The sequence below is a fragment of the Etheostoma spectabile genome, chromosome 1 (assembly GCF_008692095.1).
Source record: "Etheostoma spectabile isolate EspeVRDwgs_2016 chromosome 1, UIUC_Espe_1.0, whole genome shotgun sequence".
Lineage (NCBI taxonomy): Eukaryota > Metazoa > Chordata > Actinopteri > Perciformes > Percidae > Etheostoma > Etheostoma spectabile.
The window spans coordinates 15,679,141-15,701,722 of NC_045733.1; the positions used below are offsets into that span (position 1 = coordinate 15,679,141).

Below are 22,582 nucleotides of genomic sequence, written 5' to 3' on the forward strand. Positions count from 1 at the left end.
CTGGGGAACATGAATGTCTGTACAAAATGTGGACCAAAGTGGTGTCGCCATCATGGCTAAAAATAGACAAAATACTCAAACTGTCATTAACAATATTTATTTCACACACAACTGACCTGGAATAAACGTAAACAGTTACTGTATCTCTCTCTAATGTTAGGGTCACAAGTAGGGAATGCACTAAATGTGTTACCAACAGTGCATTTGTGACCGCTACACTTGAGCATGGTGAAGGAATGTTTTGAGTATCAATGTTAGAAAACATATTTGACTCTAATGATGCAAAACTGCAAGTTGAGTTGAAAGAACACCTGCAGTAGTGTTCAGAAGGTGCTCAGTGGTGGAAGAGCCGCAGGTTGGTGTGCACCAGAGTGATGCCCTGCTCATTACAGGCATCAATCACAACCTTGTCAGCAGCAGAGCCAGCTGGAGCTGCAATGTACTCAACACCGCTCTACAGACAGACACACGGAGGGAAGAAAACGTTAGTAAAGCTCGTCAGTACGCTAATGCTTCAGCAGGTGTCTGCAGGCCATTCTCATGCAATGTATAACTAAAATGCAGAGAGCATGAATGCATGCTTTTGAGAAAGGTGTTATATTTACCCGTTTGGCACGATCTATGTTATCTCTGAAGGGGAAGAAGGCGTCAGAGCTGACGGCCACGGCCTGCAGGGAGCTGATCCAGTTGGTCTTTTCAGTCTCTGACAGAGGCTCGGGCACCTCTTCATACATCGACTTCCAAACTGCAAGGTCTGGGCCCTGCCAACGCAAAACAAGACTTTTCATTTATTTTCCATGTCTCAAACTCACAGGGCAGAATGGTTGCCGGTGTGTCCTTGACGACCACCGTGGGAATCGGTTTGTGATAAACAAAGATGATCTGCTGCTAGCCATGCTTGCGCTAATCCTACTACTTTACCTCTCCAATGGTGTCACTGACATACTGGTCGATTGCGTTGGCCATCTCCGCTCGTTTCACTCCACTGCGAAACTTCATGTTCAGGACACGAGGGTGGTGTCTCAGCCACCAGTTATCAGCTTTGTCTCCTGCCAGGCGTGTGCAGTGGATACGAGACTGCTGACCCGCTCCTATACCAACAACCTGTAGAACACGGACAATGAAACATGAGAAAAAACAAATTTCCGTGTTCATACAGAAATCGCTCTTTTCCTTTATCATCCAGATCTTACCTGTCCATTTTTAGCGTAGCAGACAGAGTTGGACTGAGTGTACTTCACAGCGATGGTAGCCACAGCGAGGTCACGCACAGCTTCCTCTGACAGCTTGTGGACACAGAAACAATTAAAAAAGGGTGAACACTTGTCACTTAGATCAGATTGTGTATGTTATAAAAGAATGATTTAAAATGACAAAGCAGGATGAGGACGTGACCCACCGATCCCTTGGAAACAACGTTGTTGAAGAACTCCTTATCGATGAGTGCTCCGTTCCTCTTTTGTTTGAGATAGAGACCAAACAGCACTCTCACCTCGGCCTCATCAGGCTCGTAGTCAGGATCCATCTGAGACAAAGAAAACATTTTACAAAAGGAAATTGAACTAAACTCTGATACCAATGATCCTTATCTAAAATAAAAAAAAATATGAATGATAATCTCTCACCTGAAGCACACAGTAGTTGCCATTCTTCTTCTTAGAAAGGATCTTGAGTGCCTCCTCATCATAACCAGGCGCAATGATCCCATCGGACACCTGAGAGCAAACAAATTGAATCCTGGTTAAGCAAAGCAATGTTGCAGCAAAAAAAAAAAAAATCAAAACTACATTTTTATCTGTATTTGTTCTTTGCAGCACAAGCTTACCTCTCTTGATATAATCCTGGCGGTGGGAACGTCACAAACATCTGACACAGCAATGAAGTCTCCAAAAGAAGACATCCTGTCCGAACCCCTTGCCCTGGCGTAGGCCGTGGCCAGCGGGGTGAGATCCTTCAGCATGTCATGCACCATGCACACTCTGGCTTCCTCCTCAGTCAGAGGAACTCCTACTGCAGCTCCTTCAGAAGAAGCGTTTAGAGAGTGATTTTCACATTGTAGGTCCTAAATTCCAAGTCCATATTTGTACCATCAGCAGGTCCCTTTTTGTCTTACCAGCAGGGCTGACGTGTTTGAAGGAGGTGGCAGCAGCCATGCCGAGGGCGCTCTTTAACTCTCTGACCAGCTGCCAGGCGTTCAGAGCATCACACAGGTTGATGAAGCCGGGGGAACCGTTGACAACTTGGGGGGGGGGAATTATTGATAAAGGATACATTATTGCTGTTTTCTGCAATTCTATGCTAATTAACATCTTTCAAAAAATACCTCACTTCACAGAATTCTCTCTCTCCTCCTGTCTTATTTCTTTTATCAGCTGTTCTCTGACATGGTTATTTTGGGGTGACAGGGAACTGTTGCCAAAACCTCTTAGGTCATATACATTTGGTTTCTGCGTAAAGAAGATGAGTAGATCAAGATCAGATCTCTTATATTTGTCCATTACATATGTTTGTTAAAGACTGGAAATGGGAAAACGTAACAAAACCTAGCTACCAGCCCCTCTAACGCTGACTAATTCTCATTTTATTTTGTTTTGTTTAATTCCAACAAGTACGGCTATTCGGTAATCTGTTGGACTCTTTCTTGGCTTGGTATAACCCATTGTAAAATGGCAAATTGTCATATTTACACTTCAGGCCTGGAAGATTGATTTTTATTACCAACGGCCAGGTTAGCAGTTTACCCTCATACAGATGAGTTGAGACAGTTGTGATGTGAGGTCTACCTTTGAGGGGGAGGGCTGGGCGCAGAGTGTAGAGTTGGGCGGGTGCTTGGTGAGGGTTCATGCCGTAGCGCAGAGGCAGCTGGGAAACACCTCGGCTGTACTGTCCACGAAAGTAGTCCGATATAGCCTCATCATACTGTGCTGTGTGTGTGAAGGCCTGAAGAGCAAAGGACAAAGAGCAAAAAAATACACTGATGACACAATACATCATCTTCTACTGAGTACCAAAGCCACAGTTCTAAACCTCAAAACATTTACAAATTTACCACAAATATTAAACTCAAGGGCATGGCTGTTTCATGGAGACTAGATCTGCATCATTTATGTTTAGCAGTATCCCAAAGCACAACACATTTTCCTGAGCCTAAACCGATCTCTTTAACTTTCTGACTTACGTTAGACTACTAAAAGGTCCTCATGTTGAACTCCGTTGAACATTTGTGATGGAATGTCACACTGGACTTTGTCCTACACTGACCCTCATCTCTAAGCAAACACCATCAACATGACTGGGCATAATAATTAGTACTGAAAAAGACAATTTGGTGACTAGAAAGGGACAATTAACTAAACTGTGATACGATCAACTCGTGTATTACATGATCAGACTTTTGCCTCAGTTTTGTAGGAATCCACTACAACACAACCATCACTATAAAGCCAAGTCTTATTCCAAACAGATTCTTTGTAGATTGAGAGGAGACTGGAACCAGTCTGATCAGGAATTAAGGGATGTTTGAGGTAGATGTGATTAGAAGAGCAAGGAAGGCTGACGACAGACAATGCAAGTCCTTACAATTTTGAAAATGTTAAGCTCAGGATAATTTGTTACGCGTTTCTGGATATTTTTGTGTGTGTGTGTGTGTGTGTGTGTGTGTGTGTGTGTTTGTGGTTGTGTGTGTGTGTGTGTGTGTGTGTGTGTGTGTGTGTGTGTGTGTGTGTGTGTGTGTGTGTGTGTGTGTGTGTGTGTGTGTATATATAGTTCTTAAAATAATCATACGGTCTGGCTCGATTTAAGACTATAAGGAGATTGTAATGCAAGGCTGCATGCTCCATTCTTTTAATTCAATCTGCTGATTATTCCCTCGATCAATTTTTGGTGTGTAACATTTCCGAAAATTGTAAGAAATGCTGATCATGATTTCCGAAAGTTAGATTGTTTTGATTCTTTTGTCAGACCAAAAGCCCAAACATACTCATTTTTTTCTTTAAAAAAAAAAAAAAAAACTGAGTGTCTATGGGCAAGATCAAGAGGCTTGAATCAGTGCATTTTTTAGTAAAAAAAAAATACTTAAATGATTATGAAAAATGCAGATTAATATTCTGTTGACGGACTAGTCCTTTCAGCTCAAATGTATAACTTTCTGGTTTTCTGGTTCAAAACCAGATAACTTTTTGAAGAAAAAAAGCTGCGGCCAAAAGGCCAACTACTGGAGATTAAACAAGAATAGAATGCCTAAAACTATACACAAGCACTGAAAACATTACAATGACAGACATTACTTAGTTTAAAAAAGGGGGATTTTAGATCATCAACATACTTGGAGCTCTTGAAGTTACACATACCCAAAAGTTAAGTTGCAAAGGGGAAGAGGAGAACGTGTCACTCTTTTGCATGAATGTGCTCCAGAAAGTGTGCAGTACTTTTTGCAGTTGTTTTAGCCAGAGAAGTCACCCTAAGCACACTAGTCTTTTACAAATTCAATTCATGTACTTACTAACTTAGACAAGTTAAAATAGTGGGGTAAAGATAGAAAGTCATGTTACTTTGAGGGCCAGAGTCCTGCGTGTTTCTACGGTTGTATCTTTGTCTCCTGAACTCTCCATCTCCTTGGCAACCAGCGAATAGTCAGCAGGATCGCACACTACAGTGACTCGAGCATGATTTTTGCCCGCTGCTCTTAACAGAGTTACGCCACCTGGGAAGAAAGAGAAGCTTTTTTTTTCCGCCCATGCTAATAATCAGGGGATTTCTCTTTGCAATGGGTAATTTACTACATGCACACAATTTCATCTGCACAACTCACCGATATCTATCTGCTCCACAGCATTTTCCATCGTAACACTCGGGTTAGAGACGGTCTTCACAAATGGGTAAAGGTTGCACACCACCACTCTAAACAAGGAGCAAACACAGAGTGAATCTCACGTCTTCATAAAGATCATCGTTTTGAAAAAACACAACAATACCAATACATACATAACCACACAAACATTTCATGAACAACGAGATTACCATTAAGGGTGACCTAACTTTTAGACAGTGAAAAGGTAAGACTTGCACTTCTGTAATTCTGGCTTTGATTGTGTGCGAGGCAAGGATCCTCATGTGCTTAAACTAGAGCTCGGCAATAAGGAGAAAATCAAATATCCCAATATTTTTTGAACAAATACGTGGATATCAATATTGTGGCGATATTGTAGGGTTGACGATAGTTGCTTTCACACAATGAGATTTTACATAAATAATCATCAGTTATGTTTATATACCGGTAATAACGATGTGGGTAAAAGCAAATAATGGAACAACTAGAACAGTCTGGTGTGTTCAGAAAATGACATCACTCTACTGTAATGCAGCCTTTCAAACAAGGAAAAGACAACACTTGTGTCATCAGGATATTACAATATCCAAAATTTAAGACGAGATTTAGCTTCATATATTGATATATTCCCACAGCCCTAGCTCAAATTTAAACATCCACTCAGTTCATTTTTGAAGGTTGTATAAAAACAGTAGTAGTTTTGTTAGTGAAACTACTCTCCCATACTAAAGTCCGGACTTTCTGCTACAGTGACTCAAATTTCCAATCAGTTTGCTTTCATCCACTTTGAGCCCTTCTCTGTTCCACAATCAAGCTGCTAGGATAACAACTACTTCCATTGATCTGTCTGTTGAGTATTTTATCAACATATTTTATTATCTTAAATATATATAAAAAAAATAGAACATTTGTCTTTTCCGCCATCCTTAACCTTTTCAACTTTTATATATTATAATTTAGACTGATTTAAATCATCTCTTGTAGGAATTTAGGTAGGTCTGTAATTGTGTGGGATATGGATGGGGTATGTTAACAAAAAAAAAGGGAAAAATATGTATATTCCATAATACGGTAATTGTTTTGGCATTGTTGTCAACTTTGGGGGAAAAAATTGTGGGAAAATGCTCAAGGTGAGGTTTTCTAATGCTTGTTTTGTACAAAACCAAATTTCTCTGTCTCTTTTTTTTTTTTTTTTTTTACAGTTTTATAAAACAGAAAAGCGGCAAATCCTCACAATTGAGACACTGTGGTACTCACTGAAGCTGGATGACTTAAGTAACCCACTATTAACACATACTGTTGGTGATTCATTTTCTGTCGATTAGCTAATTGATTGCCCGACTAATCAATTCCGTACAACTACCAACACAGCCACAATCTGCAGCGTTACAACGTACTTTGTGCTTGCTCTCATCATTGTTGAGGTGTCTATAGTACGTCTCTGTCAATTATTGTCTCACTGCTGTTTAAATAACACTGAGCAAGGATCTCCTGGACTAAAAACCCTCAGTGTTGTTAAAATGGGTGCTTATCTTCCATCCTAATGAGATGATCCACTCAACCTCTTATCACTTGCACACAAGATGAAGACAAGAAAAAAAAACCAAACCAAAGAAATAGATATTTCTATGCCTCTAACAAATTTTAAATAAAGTGTGTAGTAAAAGCCTCTGATGGGAAAAGTTGGAAATCTCTGATCTAGTCACATTCTTTTTCTTGTCCTGAACAAATGAGAGTCACAGGACCAGCTTATAGCAGGAGCAGCCCTTTTCCAATTGACCAGCTGTTAATCAACTACATGTGCTTCCTAATGGGACAAGGCAAGTCTATACTCTAACCACATGTCAGTGATCTGCCACAGGTCAAGCACTGGCTTTGATTCAACTGTGCTTTGCAGGAATCGTTTCTTACTCAGCATCCCCCCCCCCCCCCCCCCCCCCCCCCCCTTGATTGTACATAAACATCCACCATGTTATTATAAACCTGAGAATACTTTTGAAACATGACTGTCAGTGTTTGAATGTTTTAGACTTCTTGGTCGTGCTTCTCTCACCGGACCAGGCTGTAGCCCAGCTTCTCCATGTCTGCGCTGTCAGTGGGGGTTTTCCTGGCCAGGATGCCCCCATGGACAGCAGGATGAAGGGTCTTCACTCTGCCTCCCAGCATCTCTGGATGTCCAGTCAGCTCAGACACATCCCTGACACACAGCAGACACACTGTTAGGTTAGAGAACCCCCCCTCCCAACAGGTATCTGCTACGTTTAGTGAATATGAGGGAAAACAAGATCACCCATCAGCACCCACCTGACAGCCAGCCCAGCATCACGCAGGCCTTTGGCTGTGCCACCTGAAGCGACCAGGGACAGTCCAACATCCACCATCCTTTTGGCAAAGTCCACCAGTCCAGTCTTGTCTGACACACTCAAAAGTGCTGCGAGGACAGAAAAAGAGGCTTAAAAAAACCTATTCATGCATTTTGACGGACACAAAAGAGAAGTAACTGTATGTTTCAGCGAGGAAAAGCTGACCACGTTGGCTAATGTTAGCCAGAGAGCTAACATCATGGATGTCGCAGGTACACAACTTTATAACGACGACAGAGAATTAATGAAATGCGAAGGAAAACTCTTACCAAGCTCCGAGGATGCCATGTTTTCAGTAACAGTAGTCTGCGGTCTCCGTCGGTGTAAAAACAGTTTCCCTTCAGTCTTCACTCAAGTAAACTGCAGAGTGAGGTTGCGGAGGAGGCAGGCAGCGGCTGAGACCATAGACAAACCCGTAGACAGTTAAGTTTTTCATTGCTTCACGTGCTTGAAAACTACAAAGACCCGCCCTGCTGAGGTCGGCCCGCCCCTGACACACAAGCGCCCCCAGAAGAGCCACGCGGCGCACAAAATGCGCATTTAACCCGCGAAAAGGAGCCGAAATATTCATGAGGTAGGCTACAACAGCAACGACAACAACAACAACATCAACAACAACTTCAATTAATTATTAATAATATCAAGTATGACCAATAATAGTCATTGTACTGCATCGTAAATCGGCACACTGAATACCGTAATAAATAATTAGTAGGCTATTATGCAGATATGCGCAATTTGACAAAACGTAAATATATCTCTAGTTATGTTCTGATTTAAGAACCATTGAGTTCAAATTGTAAAAAGAAACTGATGTCGTAGGTCTAACACAAACCAGTTTAAATAAGAAGCCTATTTTTAATTGAGCACACATCAAGAAATCTCTGTCAAGTCAGGCGAAGTGTTTCATTTTATTTTGCCACAAGATGGCAGACATGGACCTTGTTCACAGGCTACCAACAGTCTATGGTTCATACACGTCATCGAGATAGCAGTTTTATAATTTAGATCAATATAATTTCTCCACACATAATCCGCATCTTAATAACTTGAGATGCATACAGAGCTGTGTCTGAACTTTTGAGTCACTGCACCACTTCTGTTTTTGAGACAGACCTAGCCTACTTTATTTTATATCCCATTTCATGTTAGCCCATATTTTATGCCTATTTTAACTTGCCATATGTTCAGATTTTTGTTTTGTTTTTACTCATATGATCTTCATTGTTTTTTATACGTAGGCCTATTTAATTAGCAGTGCACTGTTGGGGGAGTCTGAGACTTAAAATTGCGATGTCAGTGCCAACGACTGCTTCTCTGTGGCTGTGCATATGATAAAAACAAATAACTTGAGACTCTGAGCAGTGTTTTACTCCTATTACGTTTTTGCATATTTTATCGATTATGATTAGGCCTGTATGATTATCGTAGGTGTTCCTCAAGATAAAAGGTCAGATACAATTGATTATCCGTCAATAAAAGGACACATAGGCTCCTAGTGTTGATGTTTCCTTTTGTTGGATGCAGGTTAAATCATTTTAGCTGATCAGCACAGCTGAAGGTTACATTGACACCAAGAAGCGCCACGCGCATCACTAGGCTATGTCCACTATAACCGGTAAAACACCTGTAAACATACATTTCCTACAACAATAAATGACCCTCGTGAATACATGCCACGCCTTTTCAATAATCTTTATTGGCAAAAAAAACGGGGCATTTTTCCTGCTTTGGAACAACGTTTTAAGTCGGACAGATGTGAATTTATTGGGGCCCGTCACTCACTCCTTTACTCGCCCATTAGTTAAGTGACAGGACAGGGCCCGGGGAAACCTGCACCAATACGTGTGATTACGTTAAAGGATCGCACAATCTGTTCATATTTACGTAATGAGCCCCACTTTTTCCTGATTGATTAAAATACAGGGTGTAAATATTTTAAGGGCTCAGATGATTTATAATCCCACAAAGCAAAAAAAAAGAGGCCGATTTATTTGTCTAACTGTGGAAACGGGAGTTTCTGGTAACCACTCTGTGTTTGAGGAGCCGAGCTGACATGTCAGGGGCGAGTTAAGTGATTCAATAGACAGAGAAACAGTTTTTATTGAAAGACACAGGCTTCAATATGCATTATTGGTTAAAAAGAGAAAGAGGCATAGGACGGCCGTCAGCACTTTAGTTGAGAAAACGGACAGCATTATCAGCAGTAGGCTAACTGTAATTTACGCAGGGGATTTTTAATCAACATGACTGGTGTATTCAGATTAAATTAGAAGAGAAACGGAATCAATGACCTCCATATATTGCTGCACTGCCTTATCAATTAGCTGTGATTTTTTGTACTGTGTCAGAGGGGCCTGTGTCATAAAACGAGCCAAATGGCATTTGTCATGCAGCTGACAAGTCACACAACTAAATGAGCTCCTATTGATTCCTTTGATTTTTCATCAGCCAAATTAAAAGCTGCAGTTTGATAGAGGTTGAGTCTGCAGGCTTGTTACGTATTCTACTCACCCTTATTAAATCAAGTTCAATGGAAACTCTTGAAGTTCTTTTATTTCAATGTGTAACTGAAAGTGCATGTTGAATTGAACATCGGTATGTGATGCTGCTGCGTCAGGCCTTTACGTTGGAGGAAGCTGTGCTGTTGTTACATGTTGTCTTTCAATCTTTAATGAAGGTTACTAAGAGCATTTCTTTTTGTGTGCATCTACATTTTTCCAACCTTCTGTTGCTCTAGGTTTCTTCCATGTCAGGCTTGAGAATGTCATGCTTAATTTTGATAGCTGTAACCAACCATGGTAACCCCACAGTATTTAAACCAGGTCGCACATTGTGAGAGTGGTGAACCTAACAGAGACATAAATTTGATAGCACATGTGTGAAGGATGGGAGGAATATTTGGTTGACACACACACACACACACACACACACACATCCACTCACGCTCACACACACACACACCACACACACACACACCACACACACACACACACACACACACACACACACACACACACACACACACACACACACACACACAGACTCACACATTAACACAAACACACACACACAGACACACACACACACATGCATGCACGTATGCACGCACGCTCACACACACACACACACACACACACACACACACACACACACACAGAATATGATGGGTCACAAATTTCTACCAAAATCACAATTATAAAATGTTGTGGCCTTATACTGGTGGCAAAATAAAGCATGCAAGAAACTATAATAAGAACTCTGTCATTTTTCCTTTAGATATCTTTTAGTGAATCATTTAAAAGATCACTGTGGATGTTTAAAAAAAAAACTTTACTGACAACCTGTAATATTTATTCATTTAGTCTCATGGACAATGCACATATATCCACATCACTGCAAATGTGACAGTGTTAGCCAAATTGCACATTTTTTAATAGTTGCCCCTTGGCCAGATGTTAAATCTACGATTGAAACAACAATAAAACATGCAAGGTGTAAAATTAGAAAACAGGAGAAAGCAAGACATAAACAGCTGAACAACATAAAGAGATTAGAAAGCAGCATCATGCAAAGTAGGACTGCCATCACCTTCCCTGTGCTTTTGAGAGGAAAACATGATAATCACAACAGAGTCTCCGCTAAAGGTCCCGTCAGTGTTCAAAGGCACTTCCAATCATTGCACAGCTTTGTTTCTTTTCTCACAAGCGATCCTAGTGCGTCTAGCCAGTTAAGAATGCATTTAATCACTATATAAACAGGGGACTGTGGTCTGAGAAGGGGCTAAATGACACCATACTGCATGTCCTCCAATCTGCTCTCTAATCACAACCCTTACACGTGTGGCCATTAAAACGCCCCTTCGCAGTTACACACACTCATCATGCTGTTGCTCTTGGAAATTAAAATGGGCCTGTGTGACATCACCATCAGGCTTTTGATTGCTTTACTTTTTTTCATTAACTTAATTATTGGGCTATCAGTAAACCCCATCGAGTAATTAATATCTTAGAGACTTTGTAATAAATTAAAACTGTAAGGAATTTCTTTTTGCTACCAAAGGCAGCGCAGTGGGAGAAGGAGTTGAAGGAAATGTGTACATAGTAAGGTTTTTCTTCCTCTTCATTATGTCGGATTGTTAAAATGAAAATGTTGATGAAATATGGACCAAGAATGGAGCAGATTGCAGCTCAGGTTAACCGAAGAATGGGAAAAAAATTTGAGCACTGGCAGAAGAGGTACAACTACATCGCAGATAAATAGCCTGATTGTATTTCTTCACTTTATTTCTCCCTGTTTTATTCATAGTTGTGTTACTATGGTGTTCATTTTTGGGATAATTTGTACGTTTGGTTTTTTATCTCTTCTTTAAATTTCTATACTTGATAAGTAATATAAGTATGGCATAGAATCTGAACAATGGATATAGGTGTATTTGAGATTCTGAACACCAATATGGACCATTATCCTGTGAGTGATATCTATCTATCTAATCTATATATCTATCCATCCATCCATCTACAGTGGTGTGAAAAAGTGTTGCCACCTTCCCTCAGTCCTGTTCCTTTGCATGTTTGTCACACTTAAGTGTTTCGGAACATCAAACCAATTTAAACAATAGTCAAGGACAACACAAGTAAACACAAAATGCAATTTGTAAATGAAGGTGTTTATTATTAAAGGTGAAAAAAAATCCAAACATCATGGCCCTGTGTGAAAAAGTGATTGCCCTAAACCTAATACATGGTTGGCCACCCTTAGCAGCAACAACTGCAACCAAGCGTTTGCGATAACGTGCAATGGGCTTTTACAGCGTTGGAGGAATTTTGGCCCATCATCTTTGCAGAATGTCTATTCAGTTACATTAGAGGGTTTTCGGGCATGAACGGCCTTTTAAGGTCAACCACAACATCTCAATAGGATTCAGTCAGGACTTTGGCTAGGCCATCCAAAGTCTTCATTTTGTTTTCTCAGCCATTCGGTGGTGGACTTGCTGGTGTGTTTAGGTATTATTGTCTGCTGCAGAACCCAAGCGGCCGCCACTCCGGGAAGGTTCACCACTGTTCCATGTCTTCGCCATTTGTGAATAATGGCTCTCACTGTGGTTCGCTGGATTCCCAAAGCTTGGAAATGGCTTTATAACCTTTTCAGACTGAAGATCTCAATTACTTTCTTTCTCAATTGTTCCTGAATTTCTTTGGGTTCGGCTGATGTGTAGGTTTTAAGGATCTTCTGGTGGACCTTACTGTGTCAAGCAGCTCCTATTAAGTGATGCTTGATTGTGAACAGGTGTGGCAATAATCAGGCCTGGGTGTGGCTAGAGAAATTGAACTCAGGTGTGGACAACCACAGTTATAGTATGTTTAAACAGGGGGGCAATCACTTTTTCACACAGGGCCATGAGGTTTGGATTTTTTTCACCTTTATATAAAACACCTTCATTTACAAATTGCATTTTGTGTTTACTTGTGTTGTCCTTGACTATTGTTTAAATTGGTTTGATGTTCCGAAACACTAAGTGTACAAACATGCAAAGGAACCAGAGAAGTATGAGAAGGGGGCAAACACTTTTTCACACCACTGTATCTATCTATCTATCTAGCTATCTACCTGTCTGTCTGTCTATCTATCCATCGATCCATCTATCCATCCATCCATCTATCCATCCATCCATCTATCTATCTAGCTATCTACCTGTCTGTCTGTCTGTCTATCTGTCTATCCATCCATCCATCCATCTATCTATCCATTCATCATCTATCTATCTATCTATCTATCTATCTATCTATCTATCCATCCATCCATCCATCCATCCATCTATCTATCCATCCATCTATCTATCTTATATATCTATCTATCTATCTATCTATCTAATATATCTATCTATCTATCTGGGACCCGGCTTATCTCTCTTTTTAAAATCTATAAAGTAACATTTGATGGGGCATTAGTCAATAATTTCGTTCATTTTTCAATTACTTTTTATTCCTTTTTGTCTGTCATTCTTTTTAAATTCACAGTTACACTACAAACAAGTTTCAGATAAATACATGTATGATTCCTCTTTTCAATATTTCAAATAAATTAAGTTTATTTACACGGCGTGAGTGACGAGAACAAATTCACAAACCTCACCGAGAACAAAAGTAAACACCGAAATGTACACACAAAATCCACAAAAGCAAACGTAATACATGATATGTTCTGCAAAGTACTTGCGAAAAAAAACATCTGGATCAGCAGATGTTTGTTAGCTTGTGTTGTGTCTTCGTTTGCAACATCACACTGCCTGTTTCACTTTTTTTTGTCTTCATGATGCAGTGGAGGCTGCACCTGTGCTGGACATTCTCACGCTGTTCAATTCTCTCACTTTGCATCCTTCATTTATGTAGCCATGTGTTCACCGGAGCTCCAGCTGTCAGTGGGTGGAGCAAAGACAAGGTGACCAGAAGGTGATTGGAATGAAAACAAGCTACATTTAGGGAGCAAATGAGCACCTCTTGTTTCCGGCATGCTACAAAACGTACTGTACTTAGAGATGATTTCTTTTCATAGCTATTTCATACAGTATATTTGTGTCTTTTGTGTGTGTTTGTAAATTGTTTTCTCTACACAGTAATGTCTCAGTGTAATCTCTCTGTAGCACTCAGGAAATCAAAGCGTTGTTTCCTGAGAGTCTGTTCACAGTCCCGCCCCGATCTTCCTGTCACCTCCTCCTACTTGCACCCCCTCCAGCTCCTCGTCAGAGAAAGGGCTGTGGGGACTGCAGCCAATGTCGGTGCTGCGTTGTGTGAAGTCTGTGGATCGTTGCATCCCAATAGGAAAACCATGCTGGGCTTCCACCTCTTCTTCCTCCTCCTCCTCTTCTTCCTCCTCCTCATCCTCTTCTACCTCTTCTCCATCCTCCAGATCAAGATCAATCCCTCTGTCTTCCGGTTTCACAGCTCGTCTGCTCTCCCCAGGTTTGTCCCCGGCTGTTTTTCCTCCGCTGCGCAGTCGCTGGGACTCAGACGGTGCAGAAGCCGTGGCCTGCTCCTTCGCCTTACGGCTGCGTTTCCACTTCATCCTCCGATTTTGGAACCAGATCTTAACCTGTGGCGAGACAAAAGAGCAAAGAAATTGGGTTCGCTAGATGGTCACATTTAGGAAATGTAGTCCAGAGTTTTAGGTGATTTAGGTGTGTATTTTTCATATTGCATCTCTTGCATTTGCAGCTCTTGCACAGAATATTCTAAAAGCTGCCAGTATGTTTTCATTCTCTAAAATATATTCTCACTATGCCAGTCCTAAGAGAGGACTTCTGTCTGAGGTTTCTACCTTTTTTCCCAGTTTCCCCCAAGCTGTCCTTATTGTAAAATCCTCTGAGGAAGATCAGTAACACAAAATCTGTAGACCTTAATATTTACTGTATTTACTTTTTTTCCCCCACTGATGCTAAAGAACTCTTTACTGAATACTAACGCTTCATCTTTGTTCTCCTGCATCTGTTCAGGGCATCCAACAATAAAAGCACCCATGTACTTGAACTATATGACTCTTCATGATCAAATACACTGTTGTTATACTTCATCAACGCTACCAGAATTATGAAGGAATATATAAGATAGAAAAATAAAACTAAAAATGTGAATCTTACAGACTAAATCTAGAGAAAACCAAATAACGTCTTTGTTTGGTTCTTTGAGAGATTAACGGTAATTAATGGTTGATGAGATATCACCGCAACAATGAAACATAAAGTGGAAACATAGTAATAGTAGTGTCTGTTCTACAGTCTGCATCTTTGCATGACTTGTGTTTCCTTATTCCAAATAAACTAATTTTAGCTGTCAGCTAAATCCGTACATAGGGTGATGTTTTAGCATGTGTCAGTCACAATTCGTTAAGCGATGAATAAGAAGGAAATCATTTGATTTGAACATTTCACAGAGACTAAGCTCAGTGCAAAGGCTATCCCGCAACACGTGGACTGTTGTTTTCTTACTTTTATGGGTTTAGACAGTTCATGGTTTAAAGTTGCCATGTATGTTGTCTTTCGAAATAAATATTTGACATGGTTGTTTTAGAAATGTCATTCATGGTTTTATAATCACATTACTGTTTAATTCTGATTTTGTTTTATTCTGATTTATTTCTTATGTTGTTAGTCTGTAACTCATTGTTATTGCTACATATTGTAGCCAGTAGGCCTACTGTTGAAAAAAAGAGATTTCTCATTTCTGATTGCAGTTTTCCTAGTTAAGAAAACAAATAATCAAACTAAACAAATTAAAAGTCTGTGAGCTAAGGTGCCTGCTCTTAGAAGTCTCTTAATCCATTCATCCTGCTGGATGACTGTGGTGCGATGAGTTCTCGCCTCGTTCTGGTGTCTGTGAATTTAGTTTTTAACCTTGAAATCAACCCGTTGGCTGTCAAAGTGGACTGGTCTGTCTCTGCTTACCTGTGTTTCAGTCAACATGAGTGAGGTGGCCACTTCAAAGCGTTTGGGTCTGGACAGGTACTTGTTGAGCTTGAACTGGTTCTCCAGCTCCAGCAGCTGCTGACTGGTGAAGGCGGTGCGGGGCCTCCGGCACTTCCCTAACAAACCAGACTGAGGGCCCGCTGGAGGAAGAAGGGCAAAGTTCTCAGTCTGTGGCTAGTGGACAGGTTACATTAATTATTGATTTTATGACAACTTATTTACTATTTGATGTGAGACATTTATAAATTCCCCTAATTGTTGATTGATTAATTGTGGGTTTTATATTCTAAACACACATCTGAATATTTTTGCTGTGATAATTTAACTTAAAGTGATTTATGAATATTTGCCCTTTAAAGAAGATTCAAGTCTTAGATTAAATATTTTGCCAGTAACTGCCATTAGTCTTATTTATACAATACCAAGGACATAGGAAGTTCAATATAATTTTGTGGGTGGGAACAGGCACACATATGCCCGCACTCTCCCGCCATCATTAACTATAATAGCTTTACTCCAGTTTATTGTTTACGGGGGTGGGGGGGGGGACACACCGCAGAAGCAGGCGCAGAGGCCATAAAAACACAGGCATGCCATTAACTTAATGAAAATTCAATGAAGGCTTTTGGGATTTTATTGATGAACTACAGAACGTTTTAGGTGTTTGTTTATAGTTTCTTCGTAACACAAAGACAATTTCCATCGGGTTGGCGTTTATAGAGAAATAAATGGGCCAAAATTAAAATATGACACACAGATAAGCAGTTAACAGACGCGAGTGTGGCCTATACTGCACGGGACAGGGTGTGGGTGTTAATAACACTAAATCTATGAAGATCTCCGGCATTACCTTGAATAAAATATTCTACAAAGCATGGCTTGGAAAGTATAACAAGCATAATTATAGTGACTATGAAATCAATTCAGCGCATTGGGCTTTTTCAGTTTGCCTGTTTCTGTATACCCCATGCTATGGGGCCCATAGACAGCGAAATTGCATTTCATTTTTTCATTTAAAAACTCTGGAGCTTATGAACAAATCATCTGTAGACCTGATAGACTAATCAGGTATACACTAAATCAGTGGCTTTGGTTATTCTGAAAATGAAAAGAAGAAGACAAACCATTGCCTAAATTAACAAGCAAAAACAGAAAACGATTAATAAGGCCTTCAATATTCTCTATAATAATTGCAAACTAAAATATACTACTACTACCATGCTACTCCTATTAATCTCACAAATCGAGTTAAGTCAAAAATGAACTGCAGTTTTATTTGACAGTCAGTGTGTTCAGAGCTCAAACCATCTGATTAAAAACTGTAAAAACTGATAACGGAAACGGATCTTGAGTGACAGGTGTGTGCCTGTTTGGAAAATTCAAGGTAAACAATATGCATGTAGGCTACTAATTCTCTTGTGTTTTAAAGTCTGAATCCTTTTACTTCATACTTACTGTTGTAATCTGGTAGTCGTGGCATCATGATACCGGCGCGGATCCAGTGCTCCAGGGGCAGAGATCCCGCCATGGCAGCTGCCTTTAGGTGCTCCGGGTAGGTCTGTGTTAGTTGTGTGAAACCGGTGTATGCAAACGCGGGGTGCTGTCCACCCAACGCGGATAAGGGGTACATGGGGGCATGATACATGCCGGGAATTGAAGCGAGACCCGGATGCGGGAGATTTAGCATACCCGGTTTGTGGATTAGTCCTTGAAGTTGTGCGGCCCGCGGGGACGGGGTGTCCGCGCGGCGGCAGGACAACGGGCTGCCTGATGGGCTGTCGCTGCTCAGACCAGGGGAGAGGTCTCGACTCACACGGTTGGTCTCATCAGCGAGCAGGGCGTCAATTCGAAAGTTTTTCGATTTCTCCATGACGGCTTCACTCAGGAGGACCGCAGAGTCTCAATAAGAAAAACGTGTTTTGCTTGGCGGGGTGCGCACCTGTGCCGTGCGTCAGCGCGCAGACAGCGGAGCCTCCTTCTGTCACAGACTCATATGTTCTCCTTATCTTTTCATTAAAGGCTGGAAGGATCAGCAGCAAATTATACGTCGTTCAAAAATAACAATTCATACAATATCAACTTGTATCTTTAACGACTTAGAAAAACTTTTTGGCATTCGAAACTGACGTTTGCTTGTTCATCCCTGCATCTACTACCTTGAATCGTTGCTACCTGCACATACTCTGCCACATTGCGTCCGTCTCGGTGTTTAACACTAACTTCACAAAGAGGCGTATGTCAAACTCTATCAGCCCTCCTTCTCCACCCATGCAGGCCGATGTGAGCTGGGATTGGCTGGAGGCTGAGCTGCTCTGACGGGCCTCTAATCAGCTAATTACTCGCTCGTTTCTCCCCCCAGAAAGCGCTCAGAGTGAGGTAATGTCCAACCCTTGTCCCGCCTGCAAACACCTTCAACTGCATCAACGCGCGGAGGTACATTAGAAGATTAGGCGATTGTACTTTCTTACTGCCAGCATCTCCTACTCAACACAGATTGCAGCTTCCATGCCATAAACAAAGAATTATATCCACCTCTTTGATTGACCGGACTAATTATTAGTGCTGCAAACACCCTCCACACCTTAGTAACAAATAGGCTGTGGCTGTTTTGTCTGCAGTCTTGAGGTTACGATGAATGGGTGACGTAAAAAAAAACAACAAGATTGTGTCCACTCTAGTATTTAAATCATTCATATGGATGGCTTCATTCTCATAGGCCATACCAATGCCATTAAAGTTAACGATCAGGAATTGCACACAGACCATATAAAAGTGTAATGACTTGGCAGAAGAGGCTATAAGTTAATTGGCCTTCTGCTTGAGGTGAACTAATGTCATTTTAAGACCTGAAAAAGCGGAGGTGTATCAGCTGAAGTGGAGTCTGGCTTCTTTTCAACATGCTTACATGTCTGTCAGCTGAACACATACTCCCTGATATTTTGCTGACTAAAAGAAGACCATGTCAAAATAATAATACAGCATAAAAAGGCGCGTCTAACTGGGCTGCAGAGACACAATCAGGGGAGACGCAATCGTTTAAAAAAAATTATGAATTAAGACAACGCTTCTCATCTGAGAGAGTTTAATTGAACTATTTCAAAATGAGAGTCTGCATGTCGATACCAAATATTGGCCAAAACCGATGCTCAACGTTTAGGATTGACGTTATGGAAGAGAAGAGAGTGAACGTTTGTGAAAGTATAACGTTTCTGTCTCTGGAAGTTATCAAAACGTCGTTTGTTTTGAAATAAATTTAGTTTTATAGCCCATAACCCAGTCCTCAAAATAAAAGCCTCTTATTGTCAATTATGCAGATATGTCAAATGTTGTTTATTTAGTAAAATGTTTAATTATAGTTCCCCAGAACAAATGTTTAAATGTTGTTTTAAAGAGTTTCTCTGGTTAAAAAATGTTGACCGCGTTGTTTATTCCTTATTTACTTAGAGGTTACTTGTTGACCTGTAATCTAAATATATGCTGAGTATAACAATATACTGTATCATGGAAACCTATACTCAACATATGCACATTTGTACATTTTTTGTAGCCTATGTAAAAAGAATAACAAAACAAAAAAATAGAGGACATAACCTCAGTGTCATCAGCCTTGTGATGTGCATTAGACAAAAGACGCACATCAAATCAAACAGCCACAATTTTATTTTATTTTTGAATTTTGAATTTTATTTTAATACTAATATAATGTTTTAGGTTTTCTTTTTTTCTTTAAAAAAAAACTAAACGGAATATCTGTGAGTTTTGTACTTTTGATCAAACAAAACACAGCATTTTAAAGGTGGGCCATTTTCACTATTTACTGAGATTTAGGGACCTAATTAATAGTCGAGAAAATACTTAAATTGATTGATATTGACAATAATCGATAGTTGCAGGCCTGTAGCCTATATTAGACAATATTCAGCGATCGAATCTTCTAAAAATCAACTTCTAATCCAGAAGTAAAGAGTAGGTGTTTGGTCTTGAAGACATTAGCCTACTAATTAAAGCCGTTTCACCAGTTTTTAAGTGGCGTCATCGGTTCATCATCTCTTCAAACCTTTAACACCAACAGACATCATGGTGCAGATGTCACAGTGTTACAGTTTAACTCAAACTGCAGCTCCAACTTGTGTCTCTCAGGAAACTGAAATCTATTCAGCGGATAAAACCCTTGGAGAATCTTTATAAGACCCCCTCACTCATGATATGTAATTGGCTGGTGCACGTGCGGGTGTGCGCGAGTGTACGTTGACCTCCAGAAAATTGGAGCGGTTTTGCAGATCCGCCCACCTCTCTCTCTCTCTCTCTCTCCCTTTCTCTCTCTCTCTCTCGCTCTCTCTCTCTCTTCTTCCCCAGTGTGCCTCTGTGTCTCTCGCCCTCCGCACTCTGTCAGGCAGATTACCGCCTGTCTCCGACGCTGATATAGAGGTAATTTGCTCCAGGGAAATCAGTGCTGCTTTCTACCTGTTTCGCTCAACCTCTTCCCCCTCCAATGCCTCGTCCCCACATGCTTTTATGATTTGAAAGTGATTTAAATAGCCAGGCCACGGGTAAATCCGTCACCCGGGCCTGTTGACAGAGGCGCACAAATGAAATTGAATCGGTGCCTGAAACTGCGCTCGTGCCTCCAGTGTCAGCTGCCTTCCCAGCAGCTATGCACACTGTCATCTCCTTGAAGAGACCAATATGGGTGGTCTGTGTGCATATAAAAGGCCCCTATGTGGACATCTGAATATGCACGACTTTATGTAGGAAAATACAAAATGTAAGAGCAAAGCTGTAATAATTCAGGTCTTGAAAGTTGATTTTAAAACAGGGCCCCTCTTTAAGACCTCACCAAACCAGAAAATTCCTACCGTCTCAGTTGATACTGAACTTCAGTGTTGCAAATCCCAAGACACATTTTTAATTAATCAAATTGAAACTTAACTGACATGCCGTTAACCCAGGGCTTCTGGGTCTCCTGGGGGTCTGTGACTTGTTGTCAATTCACTAACAGCCTGAAATAAGCATAAGTTTGTATCAAAATAGGTTTACGTGGTTTAATTTTCAAAAAACACCACATTTTTGTCTTATTGCACATCGCTGCAGCTCCTCTTTTTACCCTGGGTGTTAAACTCTCTGTTTTAGCCACATAGTGAGACATCACACTTCTGTTCTATCTTTGTTGGGTGTCACACATGTGCAGTACCTAGGTGAGGACTACTAGCCAGTCAGAAGCAGAGTATGAGGGTGTTCTATGCTAACAGCTAGACAAACAATATGACGTGTGTTACAGTGACGCACGTTCATCACGGAAGTAAAGGCTGGACTCCAGTAGAGCTGTTTGGAGCAGTTTGTAAACAGTGTTATTTTCTGTAAGATGGTAAGTCTCTTTGAGGTGGGGGACTTCGGGCTTTTCACTTTGTAAACCTATACGTGCACGAAAAAGATATAAAACACAATTAAGGAAAGGGAAAATGCCATTTAGCATCACATGTGCACTTTAAGTTTCCTAGGGAGTTTGCTGGTACAAGTACCACTTCACAAAGCTGCATGGCTGTGCTGTGGATGTTTTTTTTTTTTTTTTTGCATTATACCTATAAATAGCAGAGATAATAATGGGGCCATGTGTTGATCCATTAAGGAAAAAGCTTTCTTAGGTCAGGGTCAGCCAAAGTGCAATGGAACTATGGTTTACTGTGTTGCTGAGGGACACTTCAACAGTGTGGATGATGCTCAAAACTGAGTCAAAAACAGCAATAGCAAGATGGAGTTTATAGATAGTGTGATTAGAGATCAGAGAAGTTTTATTTATCGCAAAATTGGATCTAATCTGACCAACCTAAACTCTCACTGCCTCCTTTCACACATGCCCTCTTGAACCCTTTGCTGAACTTTCAAAGTGCGGAGCACACCTTTCACACCGCAAGGAGACACTTTGTTCAAAGAGACCGCCAGCCCTTGACTACAAAGCCAGAGTTTATCGACGAGTCATGCATCAGTAAACGTTGCGGCCAACGGGAGTTTACAGAAACATTAAAGAGCTTATCAGCAATTACAGGCATGATTTTCAATCATTACCACAGCTCTCAGACAGCCTGCCTATCCTGAAACTAATCCCGGTGTGCTCTTGTGCTCGGCCTAGTCAGCACATTGTTGACTTCGACATGATACACTGATCCTCGTTGGTTTACTTAACCTACTGATAAGACTCTTCACACAGTTCAGAAGCTTCTACACATTGTCTGCTTGATAACATGGATCATATCATACAAAAACATGCCAACACCATACAACGACCCATGAAAGATGCAGATTCACTGTAAAAGATGTTAATTCCTTTTGATCAAACTTGCTTTGCAAGACCACATTCCTGTGTCTGCTCTCAGCCTTGTTGTGACACGTGTAGCTTTCAGGGACACTGTCCTCCAGCACCAGTTTTCCCACCAGGCCTGGGGTACAACATACGAACCGCGTCTGTGATAAATGATTCAGGTGCACAATGGGCTGTCTGTGCAAAGAGAATCAGTTCTCAGCACCCTTGGTAATTAGACTAATTCCCACCATGTTAAAGGTACTCAATAAATCAGCTCGCTTTCTGCCAGACCTTGAGACCAAAATTAATGTTGTCTCATTAAGGAGATAAAGGTTATTTATTAGAGTTTTACTTCTCTACTTAGTCTCCATACCCTGTCCTCATCATTTATTAACCAATATTGAGCTTTGGCATATGACATCCAGCCCATTGGATGTGAATCTCCTTCCTTCTGTCTTTGCTACTTTGGCCTCTTCCCAGTCCCTTCATCAGGTGGGTATCAGCCCTTTCAGGAGCTGCTGCTGGAGAGAGAACGCAGTTGTTTGCTGAGCCAGGGAATGTTTGCTCTAGTGCAATTTTGGTTTTGGACTATTGATTCATTTACTCCCCAGTTGTGAAGGAAAAGCTACTAG

At 40.8% G+C, this 22,582-nt stretch overlaps 2 protein-coding genes across 3 annotated transcripts; both read right to left on the bottom strand.

Moving 5' to 3' along the window:
• Positions 1 to 81: 81 nt before the first annotated feature.
• atic (5-aminoimidazole-4-carboxamide ribonucleotide formyltransferase/IMP cyclohydrolase) lies at positions 82 to 7,712 on the bottom strand. Of its 2 annotated transcripts, XM_032501107.1 has the most exons (15): positions 7,461 to 7,712; positions 7,133 to 7,259; positions 6,882 to 7,025; positions 4,811 to 4,899; positions 4,551 to 4,702; positions 2,784 to 2,940; positions 2,114 to 2,239; positions 1,826 to 2,019; positions 1,626 to 1,715; positions 1,400 to 1,525; positions 1,194 to 1,286; positions 922 to 1,104; positions 606 to 761; positions 320 to 454; positions 82 to 287 (listed from the first exon to the last, which is right to left on the bottom strand). In XM_032501107.1, exons 1-14 carry the CDS (start codon positions 7,477 to 7,479, stop codon positions 335 to 337), a joined length of 1,776 nt encoding a protein of 591 aa, XP_032356998.1. In that variant the 5' UTR covers positions 7,480 to 7,712; the 3' UTR covers positions 82 to 287; positions 320 to 334. The 2 variants fall into 2 exon arrangements, with proteins under 2 accessions (XP_032356998.1, XP_032356922.1); XM_032501031.1 differs by having other exon boundaries at positions 82 to 454.
• Positions 7,713 to 13,185: 5,473 nt separating this feature from the next.
• On the bottom strand, positions 13,186 to 17,841 carry mnx2b (motor neuron and pancreas homeobox 2b). The gene is made up of 3 exons (XM_032503350.1): positions 17,108 to 17,841; positions 15,632 to 15,792; positions 13,186 to 14,283 (listed from the first exon to the last, which is right to left on the bottom strand). The coding sequence occupies exons 1-3, from the start codon at positions 17,520 to 17,522 to the stop codon at positions 13,873 to 13,875; spliced, it is 987 nt and encodes a 328-aa protein (XP_032359241.1). The 5' UTR covers positions 17,523 to 17,841; the 3' UTR covers positions 13,186 to 13,872.
• Between the last annotated feature and the right edge of the window lie 4,741 nt (positions 17,842 to 22,582).

Excerpts from the sequence above, each read along its gene's own strand:
- atic (XM_032501107.1), bottom strand. Across the intron at positions 1,526-1,625 it reads GCAACTACTGTGTGCTTCAG|ATGGATCCTGACTACGAGCC; the intron begins GTGAGAGATTAT and ends TCTTTGTCTCAG. Across the intron at positions 762-921 it reads TCAGTGACACCATTGGAGAG|GGCCCAGACCTTGCAGTTTG; the intron begins GTAAAGTAGTAG and ends TTGCGTTGGCAG.
- mnx2b (XM_032503350.1), bottom strand. The coding sequence starts at position 17,522 with ATGGAGAAATCGAAAAACTTTCGAATTGACGCCCTGCTCGCTGATGAG. Across the intron at positions 15,793-17,107 it reads ACGACTACCAGATTACAACA|CGGGCCCTCAGTCTGGTTTG; the intron begins GTAAGTATGAAG and ends TTCTTCCTCCAG. Across the intron at positions 14,284-15,631 it reads TCATGTTGACTGAAACACAG|GTTAAGATCTGGTTCCAAAA; the intron begins GTAAGCAGAGAC and ends GTCTCGCCACAG.